Source organism: Eretmochelys imbricata, chromosome 19, assembly GCF_965152235.1.
Source record: "Eretmochelys imbricata isolate rEreImb1 chromosome 19, rEreImb1.hap1, whole genome shotgun sequence".
NCBI lineage: Eukaryota > Metazoa > Chordata > Testudines > Cheloniidae > Eretmochelys > Eretmochelys imbricata.
In genome coordinates this window covers 3,350,187-3,376,366 of record NC_135590.1, presented here as the reverse complement: position 1 = coordinate 3,376,366, position 26,180 = coordinate 3,350,187, and the positions used below count along the sequence as shown (strand labels likewise).

The 26,180-nt window shown below is 42.7% G+C and overlaps 1 protein-coding gene across 1 annotated transcript; it reads left to right on the top strand.

Moving 5' to 3' along the window:
* Window positions 1-1,709: 1,709 nt before the first annotated feature.
* Window positions 1,710-25,570, top strand: LOC144277119 (protein argonaute-4). Its single transcript, XM_077837687.1, has 18 exons — window positions 1,710-1,781; window positions 6,142-6,307; window positions 6,887-7,007; window positions 9,674-9,855; window positions 10,672-10,808; window positions 10,905-11,039; window positions 11,249-11,336; window positions 11,756-11,903; window positions 11,999-12,118; window positions 12,714-12,842; window positions 13,028-13,161; window positions 15,441-15,625; window positions 15,912-16,071; window positions 17,566-17,881; window positions 18,750-18,884; window positions 19,612-19,713; window positions 20,012-20,211; window positions 21,562-25,570. Exons 1-18 carry the CDS (start codon window positions 1,763-1,765, stop codon window positions 21,668-21,670), a joined length of 2,586 nt encoding a protein of 861 aa, XP_077693813.1. The 5' UTR covers window positions 1,710-1,762; the 3' UTR covers window positions 21,671-25,570.
* Window positions 25,571-26,180: the final 610 nt, after the last annotated feature.

Genomic DNA, 26,180 nt, shown 5'->3' with positions numbered 1-26,180 from the left:
TCACTTCATCGGATGCATACTGTGGAAAGCGTAGAAGATCTTTTATACACACAAAGCATGAAAAAAAATACTTCCCCCCCCACCCCACTCTCCTGCTGGCAATAGCTTATCTAAAGGAAAGTGATCACTCTCCTTTAGATAAGCTATTACCAGCAGGAGAGTGGGGTGGGGGGAGGTATCTTTTTTTTCATGCTTTGTGTGTATAAAAGATCTTCTACGCTTTCCACAGTATGCATCCGATGAAGTGAGCTGTAGTTCACAAAAGCTTATGCTCAAATAAATTGATTAGTCTCTAAGGTGCCACAAGTACGCCTTTTCTTTTTACTCTGGCACAGAGCATTGTGCCTGCACGTGACAGCCAGAGAACGAGTGCCAATGCAAATGACACTGACCCAGACTTTTAAGTGCCAAAACTGAGGGATGCTAAAAGTGATGCACATCATTTATGATTCAGTTCATTTTATTTCAGTTTTGATAACTTAAGATGTTAACAAGGTGAGGTCTTAAAAAAAAAAAAAATCAATTTTCAACATGAGCTGTATTTTCCCCAAAAAAAACTTTGGGGCAATTAGGGAGATGTAGCTTTCCAGTGTGTGTGCCCAGGGGGTGGAAAGGTATTTTTGGAAGAAGTGTATTTGGGGGAGGAGGTGGGTTTTGAAGAGATATTTTGGGTAGGGTGGTTTGGGGATATTTTGGCATTGGGGGGGGGGTGAGTTTTATGGGAGGGGTATTTGTTTTCTTGCAGAAGGTGGGTTTTAGGGAGGGGGTGTTTAGCGGAGGGGTTTGCGGAGCAGGGGGCATTTGGGTTTTGTGTGGAAGGGTTATTTGGCTCCGAGGTGGGTTTTAGGGAGGGAGGATGATGGGTTTGGGGGTGGGCACTGGGTGGGTAGGCGGGGTTTAGGGAGGGGGTATTTTGTGGAGGGGTTTGGGGAGCAGGGGGCATTTGGGTTTTGTTGGGCGGGGTTATTGGGGTCTGAGGTGGGTTTTAGGGAGGGTGTATGGGGGGGTTCGGGATGGTGGGTTTTAGGGTGGGGGTGGGTACTGGGGGGCGAGTGGGGTTTAGGGAGGGGGTGTTCCGTGGAGGGGTTTGTGGGGCGGGGTTATTGGGGTCTGAGGTGGGTTTTGGGGAGGGGGGTGGGGGGTTCGGGACAGACGGGATTTGGGGAGGATCCGGAGGTGGGGGCTGGGTTATGGGGCGCGAGCCCCATCTCAATGCCCCGGGCCCCCACGCAGCTGCCCGCCCAGGCTCGCCGCCGGGTTTAAAAGGCCGGAGGGGCCCGTGGGGGGCGCGCGCGCAAGCGCGGAGGCCGCTCTCCGGCCCAGGTGACGGCGTGCGCGCTCCCGCTCGGCGGGGGAAAGAGGGCGGGGCGAGCGCGAGCCCGGAGAGGCCTCTGAACCCGGCTTCTCCAGCGGCGCGCGCGCGCGCGACCCCGACAGCGAGGGGGGGGGGATTTCGCGCGCGACCCCGCGGCGGCTTCGGGGGCGCGCTCCCGGACCCGCGCCGGTTCCTGCTCGGGCTCGGTGGCACCGCGGAGGGGATTGTTTGTGCCGCCGCCGCCGCCAGGAGCCACCCGCGCCCGTTTTCCCCCCCCCCCGCCCCGCTCCCGCCCCCGCCCCCGCCCCCGCCTCAGCCCAGTTCCCGGTGCCGACCCCACCCGCAGCCACCATTCCCGAGATCAAGCGATACGCGGCGGCGGCGGGGCCGGGGGCGGCGGGGCCCGGGGCGGCCGGGGGGGACCGCAGTGAGGCCGCCGCCGCCGCCATGGAGGCGCTGGGACCCGGTGAGCGGCGGGGTCCCCGGGGGAGGGGGGTGGATTCTGCCTCTGGGGGTAACTTCCTCCGGTGGGGCGGGGCTCCTGGGGGAGACTGGGGGGTGACTTCCTCCACTGGGGGGGTGACTAGCTCCTGGGGGGGTAACTTCCTCCACTGAAGGGGCTCCTGGGGGAGAGTGGGGGGGTGACTTCCTCCCTGGGGGGGTGACTAGTTCGGGGGGGGGGGTAACTTGCTCCACGGGGGGGGGGCTCCTGGGGGAAAGTTGGGGGGGTGACTAGCTTCTGGGGGGGTAACTTCCTCCACTGAAGGGGCTCCTGGGGGAGAGTTGGGGGGGTACTTCCTCCACTGGGGGGGTGACTAGCTCTTGGGGGGGGGGGGGATAACTTCCTCCACTGGGAGGTTTGTGGCTCCCAGGTGACAGGGGAGCAGAGGGTTGGATGGTCCTCAGGTGGGCGGTGCTGGGAGGGGGAAGGGGGGGCTTGGCTTCCTCCTGGAGCTGGGGTGGGTGTGGGGTGTGTGTTTCCTGGTGATACTGGGTCCTGAGGAGGTTGGGGGCTTGGCTTTCTTTGCTTCAGAGGGTGCCCAGCCTCCTGGTGAGGCCTGGCTCGCACTGCAGGGAACACTTCGTCAACAAGGATTTGGGGGAGAGCCCAGGTTCAGCTGGGTGCTGGTGTGCACCCTTAATCAGAGGCCTGTCACCCTTGCCCTCTCTTCCATCAGCCCTCTCTCCAGGCCCCACATGTTGAGGGGCCCTATCGGGCTAGGGACATGAAGCTCTTTATTTGGTAGTATCCTTGCTCTTCTCCAGAGTAGTTTAAATGCATGAGGGAGGGGAAAGGAAGTTGTTTCCGCCTCCTGGGTCCAGGAGGTCCAGCACCTGATGCCAACAATCTGTGTGCTGTGCTTTAAATCCAGTTATTTTTGGCTTGTCGGGGGTGTATTCTGATATTGAGTAAAGACACTGGACATATTGCTAGCAGTGACTGATTCATAAGTGGGCGAAGGAACCCATGCAAATTTCCATTCCCCCTCTAAGTTCTGCCCACCGTAACTTTCCAGCCAGAGTATTTTCACCTTCTCTAAATGTTTTTTTTGCTGCAGTGTGTTTAATAATTTGCTAACTATATTGCAATGTGTGGTTAACCCTGTCTTCAGTTCTTAGGCCTTTCAGAAATCAGTGATACTTTCTGTTCTATACTGTTCAGTTGAGTATTTCCTAAGAAATATATAGGTTTTTTTCCTAATAAGAATAGGGGAGGCCATGCTACTAAAAATGCTGTGAATGTAGTGACTATTTCATTCTACTGCTATATTTGTAAGTAACAAATTGGGATATGTTTGTGCAAGATTATTGCTGGTGATCAGTGTAGAGGTCTTTCTGGCAGAGGTTATATTGACATGAAACCCGACTAAGTGTATCTCAGTGATCTGTCGTTTTTAAAGAGGAACTTAAGTGGGTTGCTAAACTTTACCCGCAGATTCACTATACACTTAAAACTTTCTGCATGACAGACAGGCCACTCAGACTGCTACAGGAGTTTTTCTACTTAGACATTCTACAATATGATTTGACTTAAAAATGTAGATGAGAGAGTGTGGAATACAGCCTTAGCCAAGGAAGTGACTTTATGTCAAAGAGGAGCAGTAGTGTGATAGGTTTGAAAATTGGCGTACACACAGTACACTATGGTTGCAAATAAATTGCATAATTAGTGTAATAAAAAATGCTTAACTTTTGAAGGTGGGCCATTGTAGAAAGAGTTAAATCCTGGGCATTAAAACTAAAGCTGTTGGTATATGACTAAATGCCATCTTTTATTGGATGTGGAACTTGGTGAGTATTGTCATATGAGAAAAAGGTTAAAGATTAAAATGTGTGCAAGATGTATTTCTTGACCTAAGTCTGTATATCTACACCTAGGTTCCAGAATACCTATCCTATCAAGTTGATATTTTTAGGAACTAATCTACAGCGATAAGTTATTGATCTGAAGACCAAATCTTCCCTCCATTAATTCCACATCTTGGGAGATGTTTTGAAAGATCACTGTTATAGTTCTTACTTTGAGTGTTTACAGTCTGTTAATCAATGTGTGATGCAGTATAAATTCACACATTTCCAAGAGATCCTATTTCATTTGTGTAAAACTGCTTCCCCTCGGAGGTACAGTGGTTATAGGCTGGTAATACATGGCAGGAAAACTAGAGCAACAGTGTGTGGGATAGAAGTATTTCATCCTAGTGAAGTTGAATGGCCAAAATTAAAATTATGGAAACAAATTATATAAATTGTAGTGAAGCCCTGGCTTCAGATGGAAAATAGCATTTAATTTACTACTTTGTATCAGAATGAATAAGAATGATTATAAAGAGAAGATGTAATATTAACCTCCTTTCTTGACGACAAATGTCTGGAATTGTTTTGATTCCTAATTTACAAAACTTGCAAATACTGAAGAAGGTAAATGGGTAAATATAGTTGGTCATTTAATCTCTTTTAGCAGGTCAGTGCCCACAAAAGCTATACTGCTTCAGACTAATTAGCACAGGATTAATGATCATCTCTCTGCTATCCAAACAAGCACAGCAAACTTTGATTGCGCTCGATGATTCATGCTTTTTAACTTTTTTTAAAAATGAAACTATATCCTATGACAAGCTGTCATTAGTTAAAATAACTATTTATACAAGTGCAGTGCCAAAAGTGCATATGGCATGTTTGAAAAAATCCGTGCCCCAAGGAAGCTGGTGTGCTGTTCTCCTCAACTTCAGAGAATTGATATATCAAATGGACTACATCTACTCGGAGTGTCACCCTCTAAGTACTTCAGCACTTGAAGTATTTTAGTGTTAATAATCACAAATCTATAAATAAATATTGGTAATTTAGTAGAAACTTAGAAGTCTTCCTATAAAACAAAGGTATGTGGCTTCTTGGGGTTTAGCCTTGCATGCAAAAGTTTATTGCTGCATCTCTAAGGTATAGCTGGTTCCCAGCATGTCTGCTTTCCTTCCCGCCCTCTGGGATAAATTCAGACCCTCGGTTTGTCAGCCCTTTGACTGAAAGGGACACTGTCAACCTCAAGTTTAGTCAGCTAAAAAAAGCTTTTAGAGCAGCTTCAGTTGTTAAATTTCTCAAGTTATCCTACCGATTTTTGTGGCTTTACTATTTTTCAAATGTCTTTCTCTCCTTTGTTGCTAAGACTCAAGCAGGGAAAGCTGCCTACAGAAGGGGAATAGTGAAACTGTGACTACACAGAATGCTGTCAAATGCACAAAATAAACTGGGGGTGGGGGGATTTTTTTTATTCAGTCACTTCAGTTCAAGTGTTTAAACAATAGTGAGTTTAAAAGAAATCAGACAAATTTGACTTACAAATGAGAGCCCCTTTAAATTATGTAACATTCCAGTTATAACTTATATCTTTGAGGAAACTGGCAAAACATGACATTGGCTAATTTGAGTTCAAATATGTCTTCCTTTTTGAAGCCTCTGCAAATTTTCTCAGTAGAAATAATTAAAAAAAAACAAAAACCCAAAACCCTCAGATTTTTGTAAGCTATCTTGACCAGTTCTATTAACAAGACATGACTGTCTTTACACTAATAATTTTGTTGAAAACATTTTACACTTACTGTTTCCGTTCCTTTAGGGAAAACTGCCCTCCTCACTCCCATCTTTGTGTTGGAATTTGAAATTGGCCCGAGCTTTGTTTACATTGAATAGCATTTCACTGTTAGCATGTCAACACAGCATCTTTTGTGGTAGTGGAAAGCGCAATATTTTGTGTCAGTCCTATATAAAAAAGGTATTTTTAATTTGTATTATAGAATAAAAAAACTTCACCAATTCTGGATACTATCAATTTTAAGATAAAAATCAGACCTCTAATCACTTGATCATGCCAAGAATCTGTCATTAAAATCCTGACTCTGAGCATAATACAGCACATGGAAGCCTGTAATGGACTTAATAATAAACTCTCTATTATTCACTAATGATACTATATGTGGTGATAAGGGTATATATAGTATACAAAAGACTAAATTCCATCACAGGGCTCTGACTTCATAAATCGTGTTTACATAGGTAGATGTCTTGTAAACTAATTACAGCAGTAATGTATGTATGTTTTGGGTACATAATTCTTTTCTTCATGAAAATCATTTAGAGCTGTTAAAAGGCAATGGAGCGACTAAGGAGCACTTTCATTTGTAAATCTTGCAACCTGAGCAAGGCACTTCAGACTTTGTTCCCTCGTCTGTCATAAGGAGCCTTCAGTTGAATTATAGCCCTATGTACAGGTGGGAGGACATTGTGTTACATGATCATTTATGATCTCAAACTTGTTTCTCTGACTTTCACAGGGCCACCAGCCAGCCTCTTCCAGCCGCCCCGCCGCCCCGGCCTAGGAACTGTTGGGAAACCCATCCGTCTCTTAGCCAATCATTTTCAGGTGCAGATCCCTAAAATTGATGTTTATCACTATGATGTAGATATCAAACCAGAAAAGCGGCCCCGGAGAGTGAACAGGTAAGGATGGCTTAATAAACACTGAAGCAGCCTCATTTTAAGGAAAGTCTGCTTTTTAGCATTTCTCCAGCTGCTGTCAAGTATAGTTTTATATATGCAATGTCGGTAATAGTTGCTGATTTAGCAATGAGCCAGGACTAGGGCTCCTAGGTGCTGTGGAAAAACAAATTCTATCCTATTCTCAGAGAAAGTTGTATTAAAAGCTTTTATAGTTGGCCTGTAGATGTAGAAAACATCGAGAAATATGTTGAGGAACAATCCTACACTGGTCTCCCAGGGGGCCAAATAGTTTTTTCTGTCTATAATTTAACTAATGGTGCAATTTTGGTAGAAGCCATTTGTTCTTTGGACCAAATTTTTGTGTTCTATTCTGCACATGTGTTTGTCCTGTGTCTCTGTTCAGGGGCAAAGGGGCTGCTGGCAACTTGGGTATGTGCAGAATCGGGTGCATTGTTGTCTCTGATAGCTACTGGTTTCAGGCTTGAGTGCAGTCATGGCCAATTATAATAACTGTGCTAATGCATCATGAATTTGCCTATTCTTCAAACTAATCTATTGAACAATACCATTCCTCTTTAGGGAAGTGGTAGATACTATGGTGAGACACTTCAAGATGCAGATATTTGGTGATCGGCAGCCAGGATATGATGGCAAAAGGAACATGTATACTGCACACCCATTGCCTATTGGGAGAGATAGGGTAAGTGTTGTGGTAAACAGCTTTAATCTTCCTGTGACATGCTGCCATACCAACATTGCAATACTATGTATAGTTTATGAAGTGTGCTGGGATAAAAGGTGCAATAGAAAGAAACCTTACAGTTTAGTAGTATTTGAAAACCAAGGGCCAATAGGAATTGTGTGAAATCCAAGGATTTGGGTTCTTCAGTGGACTCTTTTCCAGGAGCTCTTATGTTTGTGAACTTGACCGTGACAGTGTAAACCAACACACTGTGGTCTGGAGGCTGCTAAGACAGATCACGCTTCTTGGTGTAAATTTTTCTCAGAAGGTTGTTAAAACCACTTAAAGGGCAATACTGTTAGCTGCTTGACTATTGAATGACCTTGGAATTGTACTTTGCAGCAGATGTGCTGTTCTGGTGCGATTGGATTTGTTTAGGCAAGTACTAAGACAGGAAAGGGGTGCCACGGTGCCAATATGCTCTAGCACTGGCTACACTAGTTGTTTCCAGACCTGGTTTTGAAGTTCAGAACCAAAACAAAGTACAGTTTTCTACACTAGACTCTCAATTTTTCCTCATCTACTTGAAAACAAAGGCTTTTATAGCTCACTTCCTCTCTACAGACTTACGATCTCATAGTACAGATCCTTAGTTACACATGTTAATTTACTTATATGAAGAAAAGGAGTACTTGTGGCACCTTAGAGACTAACCAATTTATTTGAGCATAAGCTTTCGTGAGCTACAGCTCACTTCATCGGATGCATACTGTGGAAAGTGTAGAAGATCTTTTTATATACACACAAAGCATGAAAAAATACCTCCTCCCACCCCACTCTCCTGCTGGTAATAGCTTATCTAAAAGTGATCACTCTCCTTACAATGTGTACGATAATCAAGTTGGGCCATTTCCAGCACAAATCCAGGTTTTCTCACCCCCCCCCCCCCCCACACACACAAACCCACTGGTACCAACAGAAGAGTGGGTTTGTGTGTGTGCGGGGAGGGGGGGGTGAGAAACCTGGATTTGTGCTGGAAATGGCCCAACTTGATTATCGTACACATTGTAAGGAGAGTGATCACTTTTAGATAAGCTATTACCAGCAGGAGAGTGGGGTGGGAGGAGGTATTTTTTCATGCTTTGTGTGTATATAAAAAGATCTTCTACACTTTCCACAGTATGCATCTGATGAAGTGAGCTGTAGCTCACGAAAGCTTATGCTCAAATAAATTGGTTAGTCTCTAAGGTGCCACAAGTACTCCTTTTTCTTTTTGCGAATACAGACTAACACGGCTGTTACTCTGAAACCTTACTTATATTAGTAATTTACTCATGTAAATTTACTTGAGTAAATCCAAGGCAAGGAACATTTTCATTAAAACTGAAAATTTTGAATGGAATAATTTTTTCTTAATATTAGGTTTTCAAGACTTTTAACAGACCATCAACTTGTCTGCCTGATGATGTGATTTATATTATGGTAGCACCCAAAGTCCCAAACTTGGAGTGGAGCACAGTTCTGCTGGGTACTATCCAAAGACGCAGGAAGACAGTCAACATCCCAAAATGCTTAATCAGAACAGACTAAAACACAGTTTAAAAGCAAAGAATAGCGGGGAAACATGACATACAAGCAAACTGACCAGGCTGATGAGACACATGACTTGTTTTAGTTCCTATTTTTAAATACATTTTTATTAATGGTGTCAGAGGTATAGAGAAGGGAAATAGTAGAAGAAGGTGAGGTAAATAGGAATAAGGGAGGAGTGGGAAGGAAGTTGAGCAGAGTGTAATGTAGCATTTATTGATCAACAGTTACCAGATATTTCAGATGCTTCCTTTGGTTTCTCACAACAATGTCAAGGAAGTTAGTGGGCCTCTTTAAATTTACTCTTTCTGAGGATAAGCATTAACACACTGTCACCTTCCAGTCAAGCCTTACGTTTACAACTCTGTAATTTTCAACTGAAATATTTTAGTGTGTCCTCGTTCTTAATAGTATGTTGGTAGATAGAAATATATACCAAAAATTCCAGATTTGGGTGAAATCTGTGTAGATACTCAGTTTTCTGGAGAAAATAACCCTACTTTACTCTCCATTCTGAGGACCAGATTAGTGGTGGCACACTGCAATGTGAGGGAGACCCTGTAGGCTAATGGTGGAAGAGAGTACTTTTCAAGTAGCGTGCTCAACCTCTGGGGAAGAACACTTTTGCATCCCTTATAGATCTTTGCTTCCCTTGGTGATTGATTGTGGTGTTGACTGGTTCCCGAGGAAGTTCAGAGCATTGACTTGAAGACTAGAGGTTAACATACCTTTACTGTGGTTTTATGGACACAAACCAGCCTCTTCCTATCAATTCTTTGGGACAAAAAGTGGGTGACTAATCATAGCGCTCTTCTTTAGTGCTTTGGTGTCACCATATAACCTCCAGTTGAAGGTAATGGCTAATACAAACAGAACCTCAGAGCAGCTTCTTGGTGTGATTAAATTACCAGGTTTCAAACTTCTCTATGTAGCTACTCTTGTTTGCTGTAGAATTACCTTAAATTATTAGATCCTAGTTGAGAAACCACCTGTAGACTCAAAGCAAGTCCATGAGAATGAATGTTGCTTAGTGTTGCGCTAGGGTATTGAGTCTGTTAATTTATGTTTGTGCTGCATCTGCTCTGATTGTTTAGGTGGATATGGAGGTGACGCTCCCAGGTGAGGGGAAAGACCAGACATTTAAAGTGTCTATTCAGTGGGTGTCAGTGGTCAGCCTTCAGCTGCTTCTGGAAGCTCTGGCAGGGCATTTGAATGAAGTTCCTGAAGACTCTGTACAGGCACTTGATGTAATCACACGGCACCTTCCCTCCATGAGGTGGGTACTTTTGATTGCAAGTTTCCTAATCAGTGTGGGCTTGTATCAATCTGTTAAATTGGTGCCTATTTGCCGTTTCTCCAAACTTAAACTACACTGCTGCAAAAGCGGTGAAGGGATCTGTTGTGTGACTTTTTTTAATAGCGTTTTTGATTCATACTTGCATTAGAAGAAATATGGTCTGCCCCATGGCTTAAATTCTCCGCAAGTATTTCTTGGAGCCCCCGGGACTTGGGGCTTCTGCCCCATGGGGCATGCCGGGGCTTCCACAAGTTTGAAAATAATTTGCCAGAGCCCTGCTCCGGTCGGCTCCAGATGAATTTAAGCTCTGGTCTGCCAGCAGGATGCATGGATTCTGTCTGAGGTTCTGATAGTAACTTTCTGTGGCCTTTCTAGCTGCTTTATTATCTGTAAAATTCAGATGTGTTTCATGTGTGTTAGGGCTCTCCAATCGACTCCGGTACTCCACCGGAATGAGAAGCATAAGGTAAGTCGACGGGAGACTTTCTTCCGTCAACTCAGCGCGGTGTAGACACCGTAATAAGTCAACCTAAGGTACATCGACTCCAGCTACGTTATTCACGTAGCTGAAGTTGCGTAACTTAGGCTGACTTAGCCCCATAGTGTAGACCTGCCCTTAGATGTAACTAACACTTGTGAAGTAGTATAGAAATACTAAGTAAATTTTTAAGCACTACTCAAATGAGTGTATAAGAAATAATGGGTTCCTACTATATATTAGGACTTGAACTTTTGGGAACCCGGGGAATACAATGAAAGGAAGAATCTAAGTGTTAACTCCCCCTGTTTCATCAGGTACACCCCTGTGGGCCGTTCCTTCTTTTCTCCTCCTGAAGGTTACTACCACCCTCTGGGAGGAGGAAGGGAGGTTTGGTTTGGATTCCATCAATCGGTCAGGCCTGCCATGTGGAACATGATGCTCAATATTGATGGTAAGCAAGAACTTCTGTTTTTAATGGCATAAGAAAGTTCCTCCTCCCCCTACCTTCACCTCCTCTAGACTAAATATCCTGTCTTTCTGTTCTTAGTATCGGCGACTGCTTTCTATCGTGCACAGCCTATCATTGAGTTCATGTGTGAGGTCCTGGACATTCAGAACATCAATGAACAGACCAAGCCTCTTACAGACTCCCAGCGTGTTAAGTTTACCAAAGAAATCAGAGGTAAATGAATAGTTTAAAAACTGCTGGTGCAAAATATTGGAAGCCTGTGAGCGTATTAAGTTGTGCTACCAGAGTTCACAGGTTGCAGGCACTGGAAACTGGCCTATTCCTTGTCGCTCATCTTTCCGAGTTGAAAGTAAATCTTAGCGGTGGTAATAAGTTGACTGTGTCTGATTTTTATTTTGATGGCTTTTGTCTTGGGTTTTCAGGTCTAAAAGTAGAGGTTACCCACTGTGGCCAGATGAAGAGAAAATATAGAGTTTGCAATGTTACCAGGCGACCGGCGAGCCATCAGACGTATGTACACAATCTCCTCTATAAAGAGAAAGCTATTGGAGATGCTAAGTGCCTTATTTCTACAAGGGTAGCTGGCTCAGGAGTCAAAATATCCATGTGACTTTTAAAAGAATTCTTAATTTTACAAGACTGGAACAATGGCAGTGGATTTGGGCTACAACTGTAGTTTCTCCACAAGATGAATAATTAGAGAGATGCCTTGGCTTTTAAAATGTGTCTCTAAAGCCCTAATTTTTTAACTTGGCTTCAAGTCCAATGCCCGTTGACAATCTCTTTTATACATACGTTTACATAAAGAGAAATAATAACTATAGAAAATGGGCATTTTCAGGGCTTTCAAATATATTCTCTATATCATTTTTTAAAAATTAACCACTTCATTGCGAAGCGTAATCAAAGCAGTGCATTTTTTTTAATAGGTTCCCTCTGCAGCTGGAAAATGGACAGGCTATGGAGTGTACAGTAGCTCAATATTTTAAGCAAAAGTACAGTCTGCAGCTGAAGTATCCTCACCTTCCGTGTCTCCAAGTGGGACAGGAACAGAAACACACTTACTTACCACTTGAGGTAAAGAGTCTGATAACTTTTAACTGGCACTGCATTGTGACTTACACCCCTTGTTTCAGAGGCGATAAGCCATCTCTAATTCCGTTGCTGTGTAGGTATGTAACATTGTGGCAGGCCAACGATGTATCAAAAAGCTAACAGACAATCAGACATCAACTATGATAAAGGCAACTGCAAGGTCGGCACCAGACAGACAGGAAGAAATCAGCAGACTTGTGAGTAGCTGTGGTTCAACTTTATAGAAAATAGTCATAAGATTTTTCCCTTCCCCCTCAAACATTTTTTCTGATACAAAATTTTCAAGTTGCGTGTATCACATTTTTTCACCATAGATGAGTTTTGTGTATATCTTTCAAATGGTTTCCATTTGAAAAATTGTAGCAAAATCCATAGAATTTCTGATCCCTTTTAGGTTCCTCTGTATAAGCAGACTAGCCAAGAACAGAAGAAGCTGAAGTTTTTTTTCCCTTTTAGTGTAAGCCAGTGGTCCTCAAACTTTTCGGCTCTCACCCTCCCCTTAGCAGTAATAGAATGTGTCCGTGTCCCACCTCCACGTGCCAGGAGTGGAGTCATGGCCAGGCTGCAGGGAGCAGGGGCCACAGCTGAGGCCAGGGGCAGGGCTGGGGCAGAGCAGAGCTGGGTGGCACTCCCAGCCTCTGCCACACACCACTGGACATTCCTCCATGTGCCCCACAGTTTGGGGACCGCTGACATCAGGGGATATGGCTTGAGCCACTCTGTACTGCTTGTGCTAATAACAGCCACCTGAAATACTGTGTGTGGGTATGATGAGGTTCTCCTGATCTCCAGGTGAAGAGTAACAGTATGGTAGGTGGACCGGATCCGTATCTGAAGGAGTTTGGCATTGTGGTCCATAACGAAATGACAGAGTTAACAGGCAGAGTATTGCCAGCACCGATGCTGCAGTATGGAGGCCGGGTGAGTTCTTGGTATCTGTTGTAAAATAGCTTGTTGTAAGAAACAGACTCGTAAAGCGTTAGCCGGTATTTTGTAATTTAAAAGTTCACTTGTACACAAACCTATTGAGAATACTACTGACTGCCTTATCAACCTGAGCATAGTTTTTAATTTTTAAGTTGTCTTTTGTCTTTGACTTTATCTAGAACAAGACAGTAGCTACACCAAACCAGGGTGTTTGGGACATGAGAGGGAAACAGTTCTATGCTGGCATCGAGATTAAAGTTTGGGCTGTTGCCTGCTTTGCACCTCAAAAACAATGCAGAGAAGACTTGCTCAAGTGAGTATCTTTGTACTACCAGCAGTTATGATATAACATGCTATATAACATGATATGATATAACATCCACTAGGATGATCTAGATAATATTTAGCCCTGCCTTAGTGCAGGGAACTGGACTAGATGACCTATTGAGGTCTATTCTAGTCCTTCATTTCTATGATAACTTGATGTGAACACATCTAACGCAGTAAAAGCAGGAAATCCTTGCCCTGTAGTAGCTTAAGTATTTGCAACTTGAAGGTGGGGAATAACCAAGTCTGTAACCTGATTTGGTTAACTTTTGTAAACTGTTAAACTAGGAAAAGGATTAAGGTGCTCATATAGCCACTGAAATGCTATCTTTGGAGAAGACAACTGTCTATATGGCTCTGCTTTTTTCCTCCCACTGTCTGCATTTGGCCTATGTTTCTCTTCTGACTGTTGGTCCCTTTGTTTTTCTGACTTGCTTTTCACTTGCTCCTCATTCTTGAACAGCTTCCCAGTCAACATGTACCAAACTCCTTCCCTCTCCTCCAAAAGTTCTAAGTACCATCTTGGTTCATTATCCATATAGGCTTTCAGACAGTATACTCTTGATGCCAGAGAGTCCGAGTTAGAATATCCTTCATGTTGTAAAGCACTGTAGTAGTGCAGAGAGCGGGATGTACTTATTGAGCTATTCAGTGTTTGTGTAACGTTCTACTGAACTCACTTCTTACAGAGTTCAAATTTCTTTATTTTTAGATATAAACGAAACTCATTATTAACATTGTGTAGCTAAACCAGACTGTTAAATGTTTAGTACCGTAAATATGTATGACACTTTACATAACATAGAATAAGACATTGTCCTTTGTTTTCTCTGTTAATATTACATGGAAGCACTAAATTTTTGAGGGTTTTGGTGCTTCATTTTAGGGATTCAGGAGGGAAGGGAGATTACTATAAATGTCAAACTGTTTCAGATTGGATTGTTAGAGAGGACTGGCTTAAATCTGCAAAAGCAAGGAAGCTGAGTATCTGGAGAACCTTGCTTGACTAACTGTATTATGAGTATTGCAGTGGTTTCATACCATGGCTATTTTAAATGTATGTGCTGGAGTATTTCTGCTCATTATGAGATCTGTGCAATATAAGGGCCCAGTGGAGTTGGTCATGTTGGGGGGGATTTAAGACAACTGTTTACCTACTTCTGTAGTATACAAAATGAACACAACTAAATGTTTAATGAGTCTGCTCCTTTGGTAATGTTGAACTCTCTCTCTTTTGCTTGGTACAGACAAGTCTGTTTGAGGCATTAAATCTCCATTAATGCACTTATTATGGTACCTGCAGCAATCTCCTTGCGCCAATAATTCCTTGACCTGGGTGTGCATTATATATTTCATGTTCTTATAGGTTCTGTGTGCAATGACGCAGGGTTAGCTGATTTTGGAACAATAACTGAATTTCCTGTATGTGCATTTTAATTCTAACTGTAATTATTGCATTAAGTTGCTATTTAACATCTTGCTGCAGTTTCAGTTTACAGAAGTAATTTCCCGTCTTAAAGCAATACTATCCAACAGTTTAACAATCACTGAGTTTTAGTGGTGGGTGTAGTGATATGATAAAAATAGGAAAGTCCCACCAAATAAACTGTGGCTTTTGTTAATGTGGGACTCAAATGTGATTGTCTGCATGCAAAACTCCTGTTGACTTCAGAGAGTTACCTGTGTGTAAGGACTTCAGGATAAGCCCCATTATTGTTAAGCCAAATTTCTTCAGATATGCCAAAGGCACCTGTCCTTGGTGAACCATCTATGGCTGGTTCAGGTTTCTACAATTGTGCTCATGTAACTCATGTGGCTGAGAGGACACTTGAACAATTGCAGTGTGAAGACCTGAAAAGTTTCTCTTGAGTCAAAACTGAAACTGTGCTAGTGAAGGTCTAAGTTGGGTATAATATTAAAGAGAATTTTAGCAGTATAAAACTGACCATGCAATGGAATAGTGTAGAGCAGGGGTTCTCAAACTGGGGGTCATGAGGTTATTATGTGGGGGGTCGTGAGCTGTTAGCCTCCCACCCAAACCCTGCTTTGCCTCCAGCATTTATAATGGTGTTTAAATATATAAAAAAGTGTTTTTAATTTATAAGGGGGGGGGGGTCGCACTCATAGGCCTGCTGTATGAAAGGGGTCACCAGTACAAAAGTTTGAGGATCACTGGAGTAGAAGATAACGTGCCCAGAGGACTGAAATGACTGAAACTGTGTGGACTGATTTGCCAAAAGCTCTAATACTTCGTTTGTTTTATAGGAGTTTCACAGACCAGCTACGCAAGATCTCCAAGGATGCAGGAATGCCAATCCAAGGCCAGCCATGTTTCTGTAAATACGCACAAGGCGCAGACAGTGTGGAGCCGATGTTCAAACACTTGAAGTTGACCTATGTTGGACTGCAGCTCATAGTAGTGATTCTTCCTGGAAAGACACCTGTGTATGGTATGGAAAGGAGATTATAAAGTTAACTCACTGTACATCATCTGTACTTAAAGGTGCATAATGATGAGATAGGTAACGAGTAGCAATGCCTTTTTCTGTGATGGGTTTTCTAGAGGTTGGTTAATATCTCTTTACTTCATAATTGTAGAGATATAGTTACAAAGAGTGGACTCATTCACTGTTGAATCTTTAGACCCTTGACCTACTTTTCAGATGTCTTACAAGGGGGAGGTAGGGGAGCATTGATGCTTCTGATAATCAGAATCACCTTGCTTTTCTGTTGCAGCTGAGGTTAAGCGTGTTGGTGACACTCTCTTAGGAATGGCCACGCAGTGTGTTCAGGTGAAGAATGTGGTAAAAACCTCACCCCAAACTCTGTCCAATCTTTGTCTGAAGATAAATGCAAAGCTTGGAGGGATCAACAATGTTCTTGTACCTCATCAAAGGTTAGATCAAATTTAAAGCTTTAATGAAGGCCTAACTTAGCAGGCAAAATGATTATTTTGGTCTGCTTTTTAGTAACTAGAATGGTACCGTTCCAAACAATGGGTGGGTTAGAAATCTTCTGTAGCTGTAGATGCTTGTGTATTAAATGGGACAAGCGATGATGCCTTCTGTTTTAGAACTGAAGCCGCACAACATGCTGTGTTATACATTGTGCCTTAGGACAAAGCCTGCCTCGGGGGTCAGACTTGTCCAGCAATGTGGCTGGACAGGAGACAAAGGTTGGAGTAAAATAAAATGAAAAGATGGGAGAGCTCTGAAATTCTCAAGTCCCATCAGTGTTGGTCTTCTGTTAGCACATGACCATTTTCTGAATTGCATTGGGAATGGTCACCCATCTCGTGATGACATGTTTCCCCTTCTTCCTCTATAACAGGGGTGGTCAACCTGAGCCTGAGAAAGCGCCAGAATTTACCAATGTGCCTTGTCAAAGAGCCACAGTAATACGTCAGCAGCCCCCCATTAGCTCCCCCCTGCTCCCAGCACCTCCCTCCCACTGGCAGCCCTGCCGATCAGTGCCTCCCCACACCTCCCGATCAGCTGTTTCGAGGCATGCAGGAGGGTGAGGAGCAAGGGCATAGCAGGCTCAGGGAAGGGGGTGGAAAGGGGTGGAGTGGGGGCAGAGCCAGGGGTAGAGCAGTGAGCACCCCTCAGCACATTGGAAAGTTGGCACCTGTAGCTCCAGCCTATACAAGGATGGCCTCATATTCACTTCTGAAGAGCCACAGGTTGGCCACCCCTGGTCTAGAACCAGTGATGTGTAGTAAACTATCTAGACCTACAGTTTGATGGATGACTACATCCAAAATTGTCCTCTAGCAAGAAACCTATTTTTCTTGCTGCTTTGTTACATACGGAGCACGTAGCCAAACTGGCTGTGATTCCTGATCAGACACCTGTTGTCTTTATCACAGACCTCACTTAGCTTTGTAGTAAACTGTAAAGCCTGTTCTGTTGCTCATTTCCACTAACCTCCCTGAATAACCCCCACTCCCTTTATGTCTCTCCATTCCTGCTTCTGTGTCCTTATCCTTCCACCTTCCCATCCAAGTATCTCCTTAAACACCCTACTTCTGGGAGGCCTGTACACACTAGTTCTTCCCTTCTTGTAGTGCTCTTCTAATAAGTGAGAGAAAGTTGGGAGGTGAGTGAATTGTGGCAGATTAAACTTTAACTTTCAGCCATCTGCACCTCTTCTCTCCCCCCCACCCTTTTTTTTTCTTTTTTGGCACTTCCCTTTTCACTTCCTTTGTCTGTTCTCTCTAGATTGCAAGCTGTTTGGGGGCAGGGACTCTCCTGTAAAAAAATACCTGGCAAGTTTTCAGTTGTTAAGGATATTTCAGATCTACTTGTCTAATCTTTCCTTGTTAGATGACTTGCTACATTTAACTCTTTTCCTTCCTTGCTTTTGACTAAGCCTTCTTTAAATTGAACAGGCCCTCTGTGTTCCAGCAACCAGTGATCTTCCTGGGAGCAGATGTCACTCACCCTCCTGCTGGGGATGGAAAGAAGCCATCTATTGCTGCTGTGGTAGGCAGCATGGATGGCCACCCTAGCCGCTACTGTGCTACAGTGCGTGTGCAAACCTCCCGTCAGGAGACTTCCCAGGAGTTGCTGTACAGTCAGGAAGTGATCCAGGACCTGACTAACATGGTACGAGAGCTGCTGATCCAGTTCTACAAATCTACTCGCTTCAAGCCCACACGGATCATTTACTACAGAGGAGGAGTTTCAGAGGGACAGATGAAACAGGTATTTTCTAATGACATTTCTTTGGGGCTGAATGAAGTCTTGCCATTGAGAATCTAAATGGTATTGGCAAATGAACCCCTACTGGATGGGGAGACTCCTTAATGGATGGCACCCTGGCACGCATGGCAGCCTGAGCTCACCTTTATCTACATCAGCTGTTTAGATGAAGATTCTTACGAACGTTTCTCCTCAGAGAGTGGCTTGATGGTGCTAAGCTTCAGTTTTGAAACACCTAGACCCTGTAGAACCAGAGGCTTGAATCTTATGAACATCAAGACAGCCCTTTGTATAAAACTTGGGGAAAGGTAGACTGAGTGTAGGTGATCAGATCTGGAAGTCTTTGGGGTGAGAGACTCTCGACAAGAGGTCTTGTCTGCTCCATGCGGGTGCTAAAAATCCAATCCTGCTTTCTGGAGGAGCTGAGTTTGCTCTGGGTTACTCAAGGTTAAAGTTCTCCTCCTCTCCATTGTGAGTGAAATATTGTAGCTAATAGGCTGCTGCCCTCCACCCCAAAGACGGCTCTGTTATTGAGGCTGTTTTATAGCTAGAGAAATACACTATTGGATCCTTTTGGGGTGAATGTAAATGTAAGATAACTTAGTTGATCAATTCATACCTTAAACTCAGTTGTTGTTTTTTTTTAAATCCTATTTAATGTAAGAATGAGGCTTAATCAAACCTGAAGGACAAGGATTTATTTTTTATCAATCTTCATATAAGCAACATTTTAAATTTTCCTTTTGTTTTCCCCCTCAGGCATGCACACAATTAATTGTGCTTTGAACTGTACTGTTGTGAAATTGCATCTGTTCAGAGAAACCAATGAGAATACTGTCCTGCATACTGAATTCATCACTTGTACTTCTAGGTAGCTTGGCCAGAATTGATTGCAATCCGGAAGGCTTGTATCAGTTTGGAAGAAGATTATAGACCAGGAATAACCTACATTGTTGTGCAGAAAAGGCATCACACTAGACTCTTCTGTGCTGACAAAACTGAAAGGGCAAGTAATGTTGTTGCATACATAAGTGAAGGAATTGTGTAGAAATGTGAGAACAGCTGGCTGGGGATGATGTCCAGTTTACTTACCAGAGTAGTGGAATGATTCTACTCTACAGTAAGCAGTGTTTCTAAGCAAATCAGGATCTTGTGGCAGGGTGATCCTTGGCACCAAATTGGGGGTCTGAAAACTTGCCTACTTTGTCTCTAAATATGCGTGAGTCTTGTTCATTTCACAAAACTGCCATCTCTTCTCAGGAAAGTTCCTGGATTTAAGAGTGCATGTGTATTGCAGGTCCCAGTGAAAGGGTCTGAGCAGGGGTGGCGTTGGGAACTTTATATTCAAATTAAACTTTCAGTGAAAGCTTGTGTTGTGCCTGGATTATCCAGTTTTAGGCCTACTCCCACCGATAGTTATAATGGTGCTACCAACAGCCCTGTTTTAAATATATACTGACTGGCATGGGCTTTCTCTGGAACCACATTTTTACTGTTAACACTGCTCAAGTCTAGGAGGTTAGGTACATAGAGGAGTTTATAGCAAGGTTCCCAGAAAATGACGCACCATGTTGCGACCTTTGTTTAATCCTTAGTGTGGAAAAGAGCTTAGTATTTCCTCACTTTCATGAGCGCTACATTCACCAGAAACTTAAAGTAAGTCCGTCCTGGTAGGGCTGCGTAAGGGACACCTGCAGAAGTAAATGTACTAATTACAATCTTTTTCCAAACAGGTGGGTAAAAGTGGTAATGTACCAGCAGGCACTACTGTGGACAGCACCATCACACATCCCTCTGAATTTGATTTTTACCTCTGTAGCCATGCAGGAATTCAGGTAATCTTCAGTCTGCACTAGACTTGTGCTGTTGGGAGCAAAATATCCATTGGGAGCTGTCGTCACTCACGGATGACATCATCACCTGTTCACAGTTTGAGCAGACTTGCAGTTCTATCAGTTTTATTTAACACATGATGAATCGGTGCTAAGATTCTGATATATCACTTGAATATAAATCTCTCTAGAAACTGCTTCTCAGTTTCAGTTGAATGATACTGATTCAAGAAGTCTCTAGAGCTCCATCTGCCTTAGATGGATATAATCCAGTTAAACAAGTATTTGCCTCCTTCACCAGGGTACAAGCCGCCCATCTCACTATCAGGTCTTGTGGGATGACAACTGTTTCACTGCAGATGAATTGCAGCTGCTAACCTACCAGCTGTGTCACACGTATGTCCGCTGTACAAGATCCGTCTCCATTCCAGCTCCTGCATACTATGCCAGGCTGGTAGCATTTAGGGCAAGATATCATCTTGTAGACAAGGATCATGATAGGTAAGGAGTGAAAGGCTTCTGTCTCTTTTTATAGTAGACTGTTCAACATGTCTAAAAAGATCTGTTTTACTCGTAAGTGAAGAATAAAATCTTGATAACTCTTCTTCCTTTCCCTTGATACCAATCACTGATTTGAACTGGCCTTCTGTGTGAAACAATTTGGTGAGTTCTCAGTCTAGTCCTACCTCAAACAGCAATGTGTGACCGTGTTGAGAGGCTAAGAATTGATTGGGGCATGGAGACAGCGTCGCTCTTCTTGTTAACTGGGATCCTTCCAGTTCAGGGGCAGGAAATTTGGCAGAGCTGTGCAGTGCTCTGTGTCTGCCCTGGGCATATATAGCAGATGTAGCTCTCCAGGATTGTCAGTCTGGCAGCAAAGTCACTAAAAGTCATTAAAAAAAATGTAGCCTTTCTCAGTAGCCTGGATATGCCTCATAAAGCCAAACTATCAAATTTGGTGGTTAGTTCTTATGCATTTCTATTTTTTTTTGTTTGTTTGTTTGTTTGTTTAATTGGATGGTTAACAGCCATGGGAAGAACTGAAGCTGAGGTCAGAAGAGTCTTTACTTATTACAGCAACACACTTGTGTGGTTTTTTTTAGATCATTACACTTTCTGTTAGCACAGTGTGAGCTTTTTTTTCCCAATCTTATTCATTATGGAAAAAATTAATATTTTTCTTTATGTAAGTTTGAAAATGTAACTTCAACTGTTCTACCTCCCTTTGCCCTTGAATGGGTTTGTATTCGAGTTACTGCAGCTAAAGCACTGTAGCAGGAAGTTAGGTTTTCCTCCTCTCCAGCTCCTTGTGCACTTGGGAGGAGTCCTGAAACTGAGTTTCTGGCGACTCTTGTTCACTAAAGATCCCTTAGTACTTTTCAGGTGGTGTATTTGAGGCAGCATTGGCCAGAAGACATATAGGTCCAAATGCCAGGAATGCCTCTAACCCAGGTTTACTATGGACTCCCTCAGGCTTTGGGCAAGTCACTTCACCTCTGTTTTCCCATCATTACAAAGGAGATACTTAGCTCACAGGTGTTGGTAGGAATTAATGTTGGTGAAGCACTTTGAAATCCTTGGATGAAAGGTGCTGTAGAAGTGATGATTGTTGGACTAAAATGGAATGTGGTCTAAAGACTTAAGTAAACTATACTAATGGAAGATTCCTCTCTGCACTAATCTGTATGTGGATAACTCATGATCAGCTACTGGCCTAAGTAAGTCTGGTCCTGGAGCACTATCCCTGTAGTCAGAGATAGCAGGTACAGAACCTTGAGTAATGAACGGTTTAAGTGTGTTCGTTTTTGTCCCATTGTACATAGCCCTTTAAATGTGTCTGCATCTTTACAGTGCTGAAGGCAGCCACGTGTCGGGACAGAGCAATGGCCGGGATCCCCAGGCTCTGGCAAAGGCAGTGCAGATCCATCATGATACCCAGCATACAATGTATTTTGCCTGAGTCCATCTGGGAAGACGAGGCAGAACCGGCAACCCACGCAGTCCTGAAATGTTTTGAACGCCTACTGCTTATAGCTAGGTCTCAGTCTATTTCAGACAGTGTACTACCAGCAGCTCTGAACAGTCGCACTGAATCTACACTTCACAGCAAAGTCTGATGCACCAACACAATTGAGCCATTTGTTTTGTTGTTTTAAGTAATAGAAATTCATGAACTGTCTTTTCTGATGCATTGGACTGAATTTTTACCTCAAAGCGCAAAAGGCCGATCATTCTGAAATTTTTAAAAGACTTGGCATGAAAGATTTTTATTGAATATTTTGCTAGCTATGGTTTTTAAGTTATCTCCTCATCCCACTAGTTTATCAAGATGACGAATTCCCTGTCTTCATGCACTGCTTAGTAAGTATGCATATTATGGCGAAACATGTTACTCCAATTCAGTGTAACCATTCTATTGTGTGGGGCCATAGATATTTTTTTTAATGGAGATTTTAGATTTCACTACTGTAAATGCCTTTTAACAAACATTAACTTTCACAGGTATTGCAGGTTTTTGTCAGTTTTACTAGTTATCTTTTTAATCTCTGCAGACTTGGGCTGCAAAGCAATTGCACTATACTACGGATTCAGCTAGGTGGTTCTTGTTCTGTGAATGTGTAACATAACCAGAGAGTGATGCCTGGCAGCAGGTTGTAATTATGATGGTTACAAATAATACTGCCGTGATATGGTAACAAGTACTGAACCATTTCCCCTTCTAAAAATGATAAAATATTTTAAAAAAATTAGCTTTTAGATATTTTTCAAACTTTTACAAAAGTGCCCACTTTATGCTGCTGTGTGGTTTGATAAATCTAAGTGATTTTAAAACTTTTCTCATAGAAGTTTAACTTTGGCAATAAATTTTTTTTAAGCCCCCCTGACAGTGTAAAATTCTAGCTGAGGATTGTGCATGAGTTTAACCAACCTTCTTGTGTCATTTTCTGAACACACAATTTGGCAGTTTCTGAAACTAATCAGAAAAGACGCACTTCCATGGGTTTTTTTAACAATTATTTTTAACTGTTTTATATTCACTGTTGGTGTCCTGTCTACCACTTTTTTTTATAAGCTTGGAAATTGGGTGTTATATGTCGGAAAGGCTCGCCAATCTGTACAGTTCTAAGTGTATTGTGTGACCGTAGCAACCTGAAGCCTGGTACCAGCATTTTAATCCCTTTTTTTTTTTCCCCTTTCCCCCCTGGAAATCTAGGTTGCTCTCACAATTGCATTCAACAGCATGTTTAAAAAGTTTAAATCAAATATATTCTGTCCCGGACAAGGAATTAGTTGTTTTTATTTGCTTGGCTTTTTTCAGCTAAAATGTATAAAAAGGAAGAGGGACTTGGCTTCACTTAATACTTTTGGAACTCACAAACCTAGTACATTGAGAATAGGTTTCTTTTAGTGTTAACATGAGTTAACAGAGACTAAAATCTTATTCTGAGATTCAACATAGCTAACGTTGCACCACTGCAGAAGCTAAGATAAGTTTGAAAAGTCACCAGCTATTGCACTGTGGTCTCTGCCATTGGTGTGGGGTTTGCTGCTAAGTTGTGTGTGGTTCCTAAGCTTGGAAACCAGCCCTCTCAAAAGCTCAGCAATATGAAATGCTGTTTTTTCCTTCAGTCTTCTAAATAAGCTTGTACATAAAATAAAGTTTACATTTTTAAATGCTGTCTTTTCAGTTGTACCTGAGTAAGCTGAAGTTTGTCTTCAAGACAGTTTTTATAACCTACTTTCAGAGTAGTATGCCTCATTAAAATTAGTTTAAACTTTTTCTGTTGGAAAATGGGACTGGAGCAAGCTCTGCTCCTGGCGTATAGTGTGGACAGGTTTAGATAAGGTTCTTTTTAATTTGTTAAACTTTCTTTAAAGAATACCTCACTTGGATAATAATCAGGACATGTGGGTGGGAGACTGACTGCTGCTTCAGCTAGACGGCTGCTTTTCTTAATACTTGTTCAGGGAGAATACAAAAAACCTTTTAGAATGAACTTTGACCCAATCTATGGTGAATTTTGGCACCTTGAAGAGAAATTGAGCACCCTTTAGCTTATAGGATCAAAGATCACTGTGGGTTCATGCACTAGGCAAGAATGTGACTGATTAGTCAAGGGTGGATAAGACTGAGATTTAATTTTTACCACCAGATAGTTGTCCAGTGCCAAGCACTCCTAGTTCAGATTGAATGAAATGAGAGCCTCTTATCTGCTTGCCTGCAATTAGCCTGAATATTTAACCTCAAACTGTACAGATTATTAGACCTCAGCTAGCTCTGGGAAGCGTGGCAAGAACTTTCTAACTCAGTCTTGTGTTAGAACATCACAGGAATAAAATACTGGTAAGGGTACAGTGTTGTCACTTGGAGAGGTAGAGAGAACCGAAGAGCATTCTAGATTTGAAGGGTGCATCTTTTGGGAGGTTAGAACTGCAAGATCAAAGTTGCAGCAATATTATTGTATACAGTTCTGAAAGCTGAGTGGTGAGGTGCAGCTCGATGATCTCAATTACCCCTTGGGACTGACTGAATCGTTATGCATGTGTCAATCAATGGGAAGATGTGCATTCTGTAGCTGTAGTTCTTAGGGTGTTTGGTTTTTTATAAATAAAGCCTGTTGGCCACTGTTTAGCTATGTGGTGTGGAAGATTTTAAATGTAGCAAAGTTTAATGAGTTGGGGGCAGGGGCAGTTGACAGTAAAGATTAGCAGAAACCCCACTTTTGAACCAGTTCCGCTTTCTTTGTAAACGGTTGGATTCTGAACAAGCTCTAGAAGGAACCAGTTGGCCTGTCTCAGACAGTCAGACGGGACCAACTTATTTATTCTTACAGTAAGTTCTACAGTTTAGTGTAGTGCCTGTGGGTGCATCCAAAGGGCATAAAAGGCTGTGATCGACAGGCAACCATGCTTCTTCGGCCTGGTCTGCACTAGAAAGTGAGGTCGGTTTCACCGCATCACTCGGAGCTGTGAAAAATCGACACCCCTGCAGGACGTAGTTCAGCTGACCTGTCGACAGCGCGAGGCGGATTGGGAAGCGTTCTTTCGCCAGCATAGGGAGCGTCCGTACAGAAGGACGGCTGCGGTGCCGCTGTAGCGTTTCAAGTGTAGACCAGCCCGCGCAGTACGTATCTTGTTCCAGACAAATTTCAGAGCTTATTTATCGATATCAAAAGTCTTGCCCGACACATGGGCAAAGGCATCATCTTGTTCAGATAGTGTTTAACAACATTTCTCTCTCTCCTCCCCCCCCCCCCCCCCCCCGCCCCAACTCCCTTTGTGGATGTGCTGTAGGATTTTTCTTGCTCAATAGCAAGGGAGTAGCTCTACTTTCATTTTAAGAAAGCAGAGTTTGGAGGGCATTGTATCAATACTGTTTCAACTGCAAGGTTTTTTCCTTGTGAAATTTGAGGAAAGATCTTGTAATATCACAGATTTTCTTATACCTTGCTATTGACATTTTCATGATATTTCTATGTCTAGAGGCTGAAACTTCAATGTAAAATGTTTGCATTTGTTCATTTTGACTTATGATGTAATTTTTGTTTCTATATTGTTAGACTTGTAATGTTTAAAATTGTATTTTATTAAATTTGGACTGGATGTATGTCTATAGCAATACGAGGTACTCTTTCTAAACGGTTATGGGTGGGTTAGCAGCCCCATGTTGCGATAAGATGCTGGTCGTGTACAATTTGCAATGTATTTTTTTTAGCCTGCAGGGATATTTTGTGTTCATGTGTCCAAAAAAATAAAAAATTGGCATTCTTGTGCCAAATGTTCTGTTTTTTTCCTTGTTGGTATATAATAAAAATGCAGTGTACAGAATCAGCAACAGTTATTGTTGCTTGTAAACAAACGTCTTTCTTAAATTATTTAAATTGTAAATTAAATCTTACATAACATGTAACTGAAACTGTGGAACTCATTGCCACAGGATATTGAGCCCACAAGATCAGGATTTAAACAAAGATTAGATGCTTATACTGATAACATCCCAGTTATATTTAAGAAGGTAAATAAACCTTCCTGCTTCAGGTAGGGTGACCAGATGACCAGAACAATATATTGGGACACATGGGAGGGCAGCCACAGGCTCACTCACCCCCCAACCCTCCCCCCCCGGGCCAGCTCTAGGTTTTTTGCCACCCCAAGCACAAAAAAAAAAAATCCGGAGTGCTGCCAAAGCAAAATATCAGGACAAATGGTGTCCTGACCGTACATCGGTCGGGACACGGGACAGACAACTAAATATCAGGACATCTAGTCACCCTAGCTTCAGGGCCTTAACCAACTATTAACTGACAAGATTTGGGAAGAAATGTCCCCTATGGTAGGTTATTCCATAATTGTCCCTAGTGGCATTTTTTACGCTATTTCCTGAAATATCTGGTATTGGCCATTGATGCAATCTGAACTAAATGGACCACTTGTCATATCCAGTATGGCAATTTCTGCATTATACGGGC